Here is a 12958-nt window from a genome sequence, read left to right as displayed (position 1 = left end):
AGAACTTATATAGCCTGAAGATCTTCTGTAGCCATAAGACCTTTCCAAAGGCTTCTAGGCGTCTTATATTGATAGAATACCCTCTGAAGGTTTGATGGAGGTATTCTACACCCATTGGGTGTTTTCTATAGACAGATAACCCTCTGGTCGCCTTCAAGAGATTTTCTGTAGGGGTCCTTCTCCTAGTCTTCTGAGCGTCAATATAAGACGGTTTTCTATAGATGTTTTCTGGAGGAATTGTGCACACTGAAACCCTTTATTTGTTTTCTATAGACAGAAAATCCTCTGGAGGTATTTTATAAATGGAATAACCTCTGAAGATTGTAGAACATCAGGAGGTCTTCTATAGATAGAAGAACCTTAGGAGTTTTTTTTTACACATAATACTCTTTAAGAGTCTTCTACGGAACATTTGAAATTTGATTTGTTATTGCACACATTTTAATAATGTCCATTTTTAAAGCTCTTGAAAATCTATGGCATATAAAATATTATTCAATAGTCTTTGAAATGTTTAATATATTTTTCGAATATTTCCTCGTTACCAATTTACTATCTACTGAAAAATAAAAAAACAACAACAAAGAAAAAATTTATCCAAAATTTGTTGGAGTATATTTGCATTTTAGAAAAAAATGAATATATTGGAAACAAAATAATTTTTCAAACATGGAAATATATAATAATAATTTTTGTTTGTATAAAAAATAAATACAACTCTGCATACACATATGGCAAAAAATAAACTTAAAAATTACAAAAAAAATATATGTATATATTCAGCTCTCAAAACAGAAGAAGAAAACAGGGGTGGAAGGTAAATAAGCCCAAGGAAAAAAATAATCATAATAATGTGAACAAATAATAAATTACAAAAAAAGTAGACTTAAAAAAATAGAAAAATATATAAGCTTATTACAAAGAAAATAAATATAATATTCTGTATATAAATAAATAACAAGAATAGTGATAAATTGAATGCAAACACATTGGACATCGAAAACAACAATAATAAGGAAAATATAACAATTTTTTTCTTTAATTTAAATTAAAATTACTAACAAAAAAATTGCAATTTTCCAAAAAAATAGAGGAAATGAATAAATTAAACGAAACATCAATTCTAAATGTTGAAAACATTTTTAAGCTAAATTAATTTAGAAATAATCTTAAGTATTTCTAAAAAATAGCAAAGAATTATACACAAAAAAAATAAATCATGACAAGCAAAACACGTATTAGACAGGAAGAAAACGGGGGAGGGGGTGTAGGTGGGCAATCCTTTCTCACCCCCCAAATATACGAACTTAAAGGCCCAACTTCTATTGTAACTACAATAACTAAAAATTGAGATCCATAACAAAACTCTTCATCATATTTTCCACAATCTATCTCTCTCTCTTTCTCACTTTCTTTCAGACTCTCAGTAAACAAAATGATGCTGATATGTTTTATAATGCCAATAATGATGATAATGAGATTACTCTTTGGCGAGTGTGTATGTGTGTGTGTGAAATGTATGATTCCTTTGCAAGGATAAAAAAAAAATTCAAAACCTAAACATGTCTTTCACCTTAAAGACTAAGTTAATACTCTCTTTATATACAACAACAAGAAGAAGAAATAAAATCAATAATAAGGCTATAAAAATAATGAGAGAGGATCTCCATTCAATTCTCTCTCTCTCTCTCTCTCTTTGTTCCATTTCATACTTTACTCCCGAGCAACATTTCCTTCAGAGCAATTCTTCTCTTAAAAATGAAAGGCATTTAGAGCAGGAATTTGTTGCTGTTGTTGTTGCTGCTGTTGAGATTGAGTTGATTGTGGTTGTTGTTGTTGTTGCGATGCCGTCTGTGGTAATTGGAAACCAATCTGCGAGGTTTGTTGAGCCTGTGGCTGGCGACGATGATGCTGTTGTTGTTGCTGCTGCGACATTGCATTGAACGATTCCTGTGTTTGTGTCGGAGCCACCGTTGGTTGTGGAGTCTGGCGACAGCTCAATACTGGGCGGGAATTAATCGACGGTAATGATGGTGTCGAAGCATTCGATGCAATTGATGCCGTCGATGTTGCCGGACCAATTCCGACCAATGTTTGTGATTTTGAATTTCTGCTCAGCGGTTTGTGATATTTGACGAGATCGGTTGAATGTTGCCATTCCCAACAGGAGCGACAGAAGTATCTGTGAAGAAGAAGAGAAATAAAGAGAGGAAAGGAGGATTAACAAAACTGGGACTTCTGCAGACAGAAGAACTTCTGGGGACATTCTGTAGCCAGATGACCTATTAGAGAACTTATACGGATAGAAAATATTCCTGAGGACTGAGGATACAGGACATAAAATAAAGCCAGATGGATGACCGTAAGAGGTCTGCAATAGCCTATAAATAATTACATTTTAGAGATCCTATATGAATAAAAGACTTTATTGACATCATTCATATATGAAATGACTTACTAGAGGTCATCTGTAGACCTACCAGACGTCTTCAAAAGTGGCAGAAGATCTTCTAGAGGCCTTCTTCTTAGTAGGACACAAAACCTCCAGAAAAACATCCAGAGGACTTCTATAAAAATAAGACAATTTATACGTCTTTTCTGAACCGAACACCTTATGGAGTATTTTTTAGAGACATAGGTCTACTATAGCTTATTGACAGATGTCTACTTCTAGAGGTCCTTTATGGATAGAAGACCTCACAGAGATCCTCTAAAGAAAAAAAGTCTGCTAGATGTCTTTTCTAGACAGAAATCAGATACCTACCAGATATCTTCAACAGTGACCGAATATCATCCACATGCCTTCTTCATGTTCTTAGCCAGACAGAAAACCTTCTGGAGGATGTCTTACAGCGGAAGATCTTTCAAAGGTCGTCTACAGCCAAAAGTCCTCCTAGAGGTCTACTATAGCTAGAACAATTTTTAAGATGCCTTCTATAGCCAAAATAATGCCCAGAGGTCTTCTGTAGCCTGAAAACCTTCGAGAAGATTTGTTCTGTATCCAGAACGTTTTTTAGGAAATTTTCTGTAGCCCAAAAACTTCCCAAATACGTCTTCTTAAACGTACAGAAAACCTTCAAGATGACTTCATAATGCAGGAGACATTGCAAAGGTCGTCTAGAGCCAAAAGTTCTTTTAGAAGTCTTCTATAACTAGAGTAACTTCAAGAGACCTTCGAGAGATCTTCTGTATCCAGAATGCCTTCAAGAAATTTTCTGTAGTCAGAGTATCTTCCCGAAGTCTTCTGGACGTCAAATATTGATAGAATACTCTCTGCAGGTTTTCTGCAGACTGAAGGCGTCCTTCCCGAATGTTCTGGACATCTTATATTGATAGAATACCCTCTGGAAAAGAACCTCCCCAGGTTTTCTGGACGTCTTCTACTTAGACAAGACAACGTCTTAAACCAGAGTAACTTAAAGAGGTCTCTTGTAGCCTGAAGACCTTCAAGAGATCTTCTGCATCCAGAACGTCTTCAAGAAATGTTCTATAGCCAGAAATCTTCTAGACGTCTTATATGAAGTCTTCTGGACGTCAAATATTGATAGAATACTCTCTGCAGGTTTTCTGCAGACCGAAGACGTCCTTCCCGAAGTCTTCTGGACATCTTATATTGATAGAATACCCTCTGGAAAAGAACCTCCCTAGGTTTTCTGGACGTCTTCTACTTAGACAAGACAACGTCTTAAACCAGAGTAACTTAAAGACGTCTCTTTTAGCCTGAAGACAAGAGATCATTCAAGAGATCTTCTGCAACCAGAACGTCTTCAAGAAATGTTCTATAGCCAGAAATCTTCAAGACGTCTTATATGGAGGTATTCTGCAGACTGAAGACCCATTGGATGTTTTCTGTAGACAGAATACCCTCTGGACGTTTTCAAGAGATTTTTTGAAGGCGTAATATTGATAGAATTATAAAGATGAATACCCTATAGAGTTTTTCTGGAGGTATACTGCACAATGAAACCCTTTGGGTGTTTTCTATAGACGGAAAACCCTCTGGTGGTCTTCTATAGGTGCGAGAACCTCTGAAGGTCTTCTATAGATTGTAGAACAGAAACCCTCTGAGGGTCTTCCATAGATAAGAACCGCTTTAAGGGTATTCAATAGGTAGGAGCCGCTCTAACGGTTTTCCATAGACAGAAGACCATTTGCAAGTTTTCTATAAAAAAGAACCCATTTTATAGACCTTCAGTAGAAGTCATCTGCAAATCTTCTTCTGGAGGTCCATTGTGGGTAGAAAACCTTTTAGACGTCCTCTCTAGAAAAATGTCCTACTAGAGGTATTGTGTAAACATTCGAACTTCAAGAGGTATTCTATAAGAGTCTTAAGTGGACAGAAGGCCTTCTGAAGGTTCTCCTCTACATCTCAGGGTTTCTATAAAGTGAAAACCCTCTAAGGGTCTTCTATAGACAAAGGACCCTCTAATGGGGTCCTCTTCTATTAACAGAAGAACCTTCAAGGATATTCTAAAGACAGAATAATCTCCAAGGATATTCTAAAGACAACATAACCCCCAAGGTTTTCTATAGACATAAGACCCTCCAAGAGTCATCTACAGACAGAAGACCTTCCAGAGCCCTTCATGGTCATTTGTAGACAGAGATCTGGAAGTCTTCTACAGACAGAAGACCACTCTTGGTGACCTTATAAAGACAGAAAACATTCGTTGCTGTTTTCTAGTGACATAATTTTCTGGGGTCTCTTATAGACTGTAGAAGACCCTTGGGGAGTCTTTTGTTTATAGAAGTCATTTAGGTGATCTTCTATAGATTGAATACCCTCTTAGGATCTTCTATGGACAGAGGACCATCTAGGGATCTTCTATGAACAGAAGACTCTTTAAGGGTCTTCTATGGACAGAAGGCCCCCAAAGGTCTGTAGACAGAAGGCTCTCTTAGGGTCTTCTATAGACGGAAGAAAATTTAACGATCTTCAATAGACAGGAGACCCTCGAAGAGGACAACAAAGAATTTGTATGGCTCCAAGTGTGGCGTTTTAAAGATTATTTTCAGAAGGACCCTTAGGACTCCAGGCGTGAATTTATTAAAAACTTTTTCAGAAGGGACTCGAATGGTAAATTTTTAAAGAACATTTGGCGATGTACTCTTATGTTTTCAGAAGGACGTTTATGGTCCGAAGCGTAGATTTTTTAAAGAACATTTGTTGAGGAATATTTTGTTAAGAATATTTTCAGAAGAACTCCTATAGTTCCAGGCGTGGGGTTTTTAATGGATACTTTCAGAAGGACTCTTATAGTTCCAGGCGTGGATTTTTTTATAGAATATTTTCAGAAGGACTCCTTTTGCTACAGGCGTGGATTTTTCTAAAAATATTTTCAAAACGACTCTTATGGCTCCAGGAGTGGATTTTTTAAAGAATATTTTCAGAATGACTCTTATGGCTCCAGGTGTGGATTTTTTAAAGAATATTTTCAGAAGGACTCCTTTTTCTAAAAATATTTTCCAAAGGACTCTTATGGCTCCAGGCGTGGATTTTTTAAAGAATATTTTCAGAAGGACTCCTTTTGCTGCAGGCGTGGATTTTTTTTAAAGAATATTTTCAGAAGGACTCCTTTTGCTGCAGGCGTGGATTTTTTAAAGAATGTTTTCAGAAGGACTCCTTTTGCTGCAGGCGTGGATTTTTCTAAAAATATATTCAAAAGGACTCTTATGGCTCCAGGCGTGAATTTTTCTAAAAATATGTTCAAAAGGACTCTTATGGCTACAGGCGTGGATTTTTTAAAGAATATTTTCAGAAGGACTCCTTTTGCTGCGTGACGTGAAATTGATTGAAGTATATTTTAGGAATTGAGATTCTTACCTGAAACAACTCAGCTCTCGACAATAATATGGTCCGTGTTGTACTCCGCATATTGAGCATAGGGAATCTTCAAGATATGGATCTATTTGCACTTTCTTAGTAAATTTCGGTGTACGAATCTCAACGAAGGCGGCCGATATGGCCTTCAAATATGAACGATTGTTATTAAAAGTGACACGTCCGGAACCAATGGGATATTTGTATTTATCCGTGTCGATACCTGGAGAAGAAATAAAAAACAAAATAAATTGTTAATAAATCAAAATATGGGCCAGATTGCCCTTGGGAGGTATGTTACCTGCATACAAAACTCCATCAAAGAGATCATCCATAATTTTGGCCAAACCCTCTGCAGTCAGTTTACCATGCAAGGCTCCGACAAATACCGTTTTGGTTGGGTCCAATTTTTGGGAAGTCGATTTGACATAATTCGAGTCACCAATTAGCCAGGGTATGACTTCAACCTACGAATCAGCAAATAGATATACTCGTATCTTAGCTACATTTTATAGATGATTTTTATGATCCATACTCACATCCTTTGCCTTGATACGCCTGGAGGAGATTTTAAAATAGAAAATACCATCACCATGTTGACGTTCATCAGCCTGGACAGCACAGGCCGAGAGCAGGGCCTTCACTTGTTTATCCGATTCGAATATGATATAAACATAGCCACGAGGCTGTTGGGTACCTTCCTCTTCCTTGCCGGGCCACTCAACCCTAGAAGAGGCGAAGAAATTTTATTTCATAAAAATCTCAAGATGTCATAGTGGGTCCTCACTTTATCTGACCAAATGGCCGGAAGATTTGTATCAACGACTGTTCACTAATGTCCCAGGGAATGCCGCCCAAAAACACCTTGGGCGAAAACTGGTAGAGGCGATGCGAACGCGGTGGCAACTGACCGCTCCATGTACAGGTGGGCTCACAAAATGCTGCCGATCCTCGATAGAATTTAGCTGCTTGATCTAAGGGGGGCTCGGTACCATTAAAATTAAAACCGCTGATAAAATTATTACCGTTATTCAAACGTTGCGGTACCGAATTGGGAACCGTTTGTTGTGGAGGTGGAGCCGCTGGCTGCTGCTGCTGTTGTTGCTGCTGTTGTAATTGCCAGTTTTGAAATTGATTAATGGTATTGTAGGTCTGCAAGAGATTCTGCAACAAAGGCATTTGTTGTTGTTGTGCCTGCCACAGGGTAACAGCGTTTAGGGCCTGTAACTTCGACAACTCCATATCGAAAGCCGAAAGGGCTTCGAAATTTTCCAGATTTTGTTCATCAAAGAGATTTGTAGGATTGCTGATGCTATCAAAATCGGTGTTGAGGAAATCGGAGTGTTGTTGTTGCTGCTGCTGTTTTAGACGCTGTTGGGTTGCGTCCTGTTGAAGAGTCTGCTGTTGTGACTGTTGCTGCTGTGGCAACTGATTTTGCTGATTGTTGGCAGCTACCTTGAGGAATTTCTGAAAAAAAGAGAAAGAAAAGATATTTTGTCAAGGACATTCAGAGCTCTAAGGACCGACAGACATCTAGACGTGGATTTTTTAAAGAAAAATTTTTAATGACATTCAAAGGACTTTCTTAGCTCTAGGCGTGGATTTTTTAAAGAATATTTTCAAAGGACTTTCTTAGCTCTAGGCGTGGATTTTTTAAAGAATATTTTCAAAGGACTTTCTTAGCTCTAGGCGTGGAGTTTTTAAAGAATATGTTCAAAGGACTTTCTTAGCTCTAGGCGTGGATTTTTTAAAGAATATTTTCAAAGGACTTTCTTATCTCTAGGCGTGGATTTTTTAAAGAATATTTTCAAAGGACTTTCTTAGCTCTATGCGTGGATTTTTTAAAGAATATTTTCAAAGGACTTTCTTAGCTCTAGGCGTGGATTTTTTAAAGAATATTTTCAAAGGACTTTCTTAGCTCTAGGCGTGGATTTTTAAAGAATATTTTCAAAGGACTTTCTTAGCTCTAGGCGTGGAGTTTTTAAAGAATATTTTCAAAGGACTTTCTTAGCTCTAGGCGTGGATTTTTTAAAGAATATTTTCAAAGGACTTTCTTAGCTCTAGGCGTGGATTTTTTAAAGAATATTTTCAAAGGACTTTCTTAGCTCTAGGCGTGGATTTTTTAAAGAATATTTTCAAAGGACTTTCTTAGCTCTAGGCGTGGATTTTTTAAAGAATATTTTCAAAGGTCTTTCTTAGCTCTAGGCGTGGATTTTTTAAAGAATATTTTCAAAGGACTTTCTTAGCCCTAGGCGTGGATTTTTTAAAGAATATTTTCAAAAGACTTTCTTAGCTCTAGGCGTGGACTTTTTAAAGAATATTTTCAAAGGACTTTCTTAGCTCTAGGCGTGGATTTTTTAAAGAATATTTTCAAAGGTCTTTCTTAGCTCTAGGCGTGGATTTTTTAAAGAATATTTTCAAAGGACTTTCTTAGCTCTAGGCGTGGATTTTTTAAATAATATTTTCAAAGGACTTTCTTAGCTCTAGGCGTGGATTTTTTAAATAATATTTTCAAAGGACTTTCTTAGCTCTAGTCGTGGATTTTTTAAAGAATATTTTCAATAGACTTTCTTAGCTCTAGGCGTGGATTTTTTAAAGAATATTTTCAAAGGACTTTTATTACTCAAGGCGTGGTTTTTTTAAAGAATATTTTTAAAGGACTTTCTCAGCTCTAGGCGCGGATTTTTTAAAGACTTTTGCGGTCTTCTTTTGGAGGACATACTTACCATCATATCAATTAAATTGTTCTCATTCGACTGATTGCTATTCTGGCTTTCCGGCGATGTAGAACGTGTCGAAGTCAGACCATTGGTATTATAACCATTCTGATACACCATTGGTATAGAGTCCAGGGACAAACCATTGGCTGATGATGAGTTACTGCTATCGCTAAAATATTTGGTATTCAAAGAAGTTAGAAAAAATAAAAAATATATAATTATTTCGAATGCAACAATAAATTGAAAACATTTTCAAAAACGCACACACACATCTACAACTACACATTTGAAATTTAACAAAAAATTACAGAGCATTGCAAATATCTAATCACATTTAAATATATATTTATTTGAAATTAATACTTTTTTATTAAATCCATCATTACCTGACTAAAGGTGAACTTTGAAAAGAGTTATTATAAAGAGATGTAGGCGTACTGGGCGATAAAGGTGCAGAACAATCGAAGCTGATATTTCTTTGGAACACCTTGAGTGGTGTATTTTGTTGTTGGTTGTGTTGTTGTGATGGTGCAATATTGTCAAACTAGAGTTTTTTTGTTGTAATAATTTTTAAGCGGTAGTAGAAGAGAGGGTGACATAAGTTTTAGTAGTAGCAGCAGTAGAGGTGTTGTTGGGAAATTTGGTAGATCAGTAAAGTTCATAAAGCATTACACAGTTGTAGAAGTAGTGGTGGAAAGATGACAGTTATTTTTGTAAAGTAGGAATAGTAAACAGGAAAAAAGAAGATATAAAGAAAAGAAATGAAACAGTAAGTAGGAATTTTTATTATTTTTTGTTAAAAATGTAAATAACATTTGATGAAATAATTATAAGCTGAAGTGGTTTTAATTATTCCCTACACAAGTGTGTTGTCAGGGTAGCATATCTTTGTGCAGCCCCATGAGTTTGTAACGCCTCGAAATATTGGTTCTAGACCCAACTTTATGTGTACCGATCGTCATATCTCGACTATCTGAGTCGATTTAGACATGTCCGTCTGTCTGTCCATTATAATTTGTAAACACGATATAGACCGCAGTTATGGACGAATCTCCACGAAATTTTGCATGTCGGATAGGTTTTGGCCAATGAAGACCCCTATTGTTTTTGGTAAAGATCGGTTAATATTTAGGGGATGAAATACTTTATTATACCCTTCACCACACTGTGGTACAGGGTATTATGTCTTTGTGCATATGTTTGTAACAGGCAAAAGGAAACGAGGTAGACACATGGTTCTTTTTGAGAATATGCATAGAATCACTTTTTAAGTCGATTTATGCATGTTCGATTTATCCGTGTAAAATTGTAAACAAAGTACAACTCGAATTTTTAATTCGAATTGAATGACATTTGGTACATCTCATTTATTTGGACCAAGGACGAACCCTATTGAAATTGGGAAAAATCGGTTCAGATTTAGATATAGCTCCCATATATATTTTCGTCCGATTTAATGTAAATTTGGCATAGCGAACTGAATTAAGTCTAGAACGATTTATGTTAAATTTCGTGAAAATCGGTTCAGATTTAGATATAGCTCCCAGATTTAGATATAGCACGAAATTTCGCAAAGCGTAGTGAATTGAGTCTAAAATGATGTGTGCTCAGTTTCGTGAAAATCGGTTTAACATGGCGAAGTCCAGGCTTATCTTGGTCCCTCTTTCATCTCAATTGTGGACACTGATCTCCCCGCGGTGCCACCTGGGGAGCTATTCTCATCACCTATGAAATAGTGAGCTAATATGTGCCGCGCGTTCACCCATAAGAACTATAAAACAATGGGTTGAGGCGTCGGGTTAGTTGCTCACTCTCGGAAAACCCTGCCTACTATAAAAGAGCTAAGAAAAAGAAAACCAAACAATCCCCCCCCAATGTTGACGACCCCCGCAAACGTATAAAGGACCACGATCTGCGAATCTGCACTTGGAATGTGTACACGTTGTACAGAACAGGCGCAGTTTTCGCCTTGGCGGATGTACTCAAGAAGTACAAAGCCGATAATATTGCCTTACAGGAAATGCGATGGAAAGGGTCTGGCGTAAGTAAATCAGATTATTACGCCCTGTATTATAGCTGCCACGAAACGAAACATGAATTTGGCTGCGGATTTATTGTTAGCAGGAGAATAAAAGACCTCGTCTCCAGATTCACCCCAGCAGATGAACGAATTGCTATAATCCGTATAAAAGCAAAGTTCTTCTACATCAGTCTTATTTGCGCCCATGCCCCGACGGAAGACAAAGATGAACAGACCAAAGACATTTTTTACGAGCGCCTAGAAACAGCATATGAGCCATGACATTAAAATTCTGCTAGGAGATTTTTATGCAAAAATCGGAAGAGAAAATATCTTTGGCCCCACCGTCGTAAAATTCAGCCTCCATGAAGAAACATCAGACAACGGCATGAGGTTGATTGACTTCGCGGCAACAAAAAACATGGTAGTTAGCAGCACCAGATTAAAGTATCTCGATATACACAAGGCCACTTGGATTTCTCCCGATCGAACAACGAGAAATCAAATCGATCATGTTGTGATAGACATTCATCCAGTGTTTTAGACGTCCGATCAATCCGGGGAGCGAATATCGATTCGGACCATTACCTTGTGGCAACCAAGGTTTGCACCGGTATTAATGTAGCAGCAAATGTGCTATCTAATGTAACACGGAAGCTCGACGTCGAAAAGCTGCAAACACAACAGGTAGCCGAGGCCTACTCCGCTCAACTTACCCATCTGCTTGAAGAAAGCACTTCTTGTCCCGATAATAGTATAGAAGCACAATGACAAAGAATTGCCCACTCCCTACAAACTGCAGCAAAAGCAACACTTGGGTACCAAAAACCACCACCAAGAAACCCATGGCACGATCAGGAGTGTCGTAATGCTACTGATGTGAAAAACGCAGTGTATAGGTCAACCCTGCAGACAGTAGCAACACGTAACGTGATGGAGAATTATCAGGAGAAAAGGAGAGAGGAAAAACGTATTTTCAGAAAAAAGAAGAAAGAACAGGAAAAAAGTGAGCGTGAGCAAATCGAGATGTACTGGAGTCAGAATGAAGTCCGAAAATTGTACCAACGAGTAAAACACCAAACCGAAGGCTTTGGTGCAGGCACATCCCCCTTTAGAGATGAAGAAGGAAACCTGGTGACAGATACAGACAGCGTGTTGAGGATCTGGAAAGAGCATTTTGAAAAGCTTATGGTATTAAATAGTGGCGTTGAAGAAGCACCTAGCCAAGATGAGGTCATAAAAGCAATTAATCGGCTCAAGAACAACAAAGCAGCAGGAGCCGATGGGTTACCAGCCGAACTAATCAAGACTGGTGGCCAGATGCTGGTCACAAGCATGCACCAGCTGATTAGTACAATTTGGCTAGATGAATGCATGCCCAATGATTGGAACCTCAGCACCCTGTGTCCCGTGCACAAAAACGGAGACAAGACGATATGTGCCAACTATAGAGGAATAAGTCTCTTTCCCATCGCATATAAAGTGCTATCCAGTGTACTTTGTGAACGATTAAAGCCAATGGTCAATGACATCATCTTCAGACCTGGCAAATCCACCATTGACCAGATTTTCACTCTGCACCAAATCTTGGAAAAGACCCACGAAAAACACATCGACACATACCACCTATTTGTCGACTATAAAGCCGCATTCAACAGCCCTATCCGTTCAGAGGTGCAACATTAATACGGCTATGCAGGATAACTTTAAGTGACACAAGGTCAGAAGTTAAAGTAGGAAAGGACCTATCGGAGCCTTTCAATACCGAACGAGGATTCAGACAAGGTGATAGTTTGTCGTGTGATCTTTTTAACATCTTGCTGGAAAAGGTCATACGATACGCAAAGGTGAACAGAAATGGCACTCTGTACACCAAACAACACATGTTACTCGCCTACGCCGATGACATCGATATAATGGGTCGAACATTGCGTGCGGTAACAGCCACCTTTGAAGGAATTGAGGAGGAGTCTTCTAAAGTGGGCCTGGCAGTAAACGGCGAGAAGACCAAGCTGATGGTATCAACGCGCAAGACATCCAGTAGACTCGGACCAACTGTGGAACTTGAGAACTACAGCTTCGAGGTAGTTAAAGACTATATATAGATTGGTACCGCCATAAATAAAACAAATGACATCAGTTTTGAAATTCGGAGAAGGATTGTGATGGCCAACAGATGCTACTATGGTCTAAGTAAGCAGTTTAGAAACAATGCCACCTCCCGCCAGACCAAACTCACACTTTACAAGACGCTGATACTACCCGTGCTATTATATGGATCAGAAGCATGGGTACTTGCGCAAGCAGATGAGGCAGCTCTTGGGGTGTTTGAAAGAAATTCTCCGAAAGATCTACGGGCCGATCTGCGTCGACGGTGAATATCGGCGTCGAGCTTTA

General features: G+C 38.0%; 1 protein-coding gene across 1 annotated transcript in view; it reads right to left on the bottom strand.

Annotated features, from left to right (window-relative positions):
* Positions 1–1752: 1752 nt before the first annotated feature.
* The window catches only part of LOC133324574 (cytoplasmic polyadenylation element-binding protein-like), a gene marked incomplete at its 5' end in the record, with an annotated part of 42534 nt that continues 31328 nt past the window's right edge, over positions 1753–12958 (bottom strand). The window contains 9 exon segments of the mRNA XM_061533417.1: positions 1753–2182; positions 5825–6044; positions 6123–6288; positions 6361–6547; positions 6609–6795; positions 6869–6952; positions 6955–7288; positions 8548–8710; positions 8928–9085. Of these exon segments, the coding sequence (XP_061389401.1) occupies positions 1753–2182; positions 5825–6044; positions 6123–6288; positions 6361–6547; positions 6609–6795; positions 6869–6952; positions 6955–7288; positions 8548–8710; positions 8928–9085 (1929 nt within the window).

The sequence above is a fragment of the Musca vetustissima genome, unplaced genomic scaffold, assembly GCF_032173495.1.
Source record: "Musca vetustissima isolate MV318-11 ecotype Yass unplaced genomic scaffold, APGP_CSIRO_Mvet_v1 utg6429, whole genome shotgun sequence".
Taxonomy (NCBI): domain Eukaryota; kingdom Metazoa; phylum Arthropoda; class Insecta; order Diptera; family Muscidae; genus Musca; species Musca vetustissima.
The sequence above is the reverse complement of the archived record's forward strand: the minus strand, read 5'-3'. Positions and strand labels throughout refer to the sequence as shown.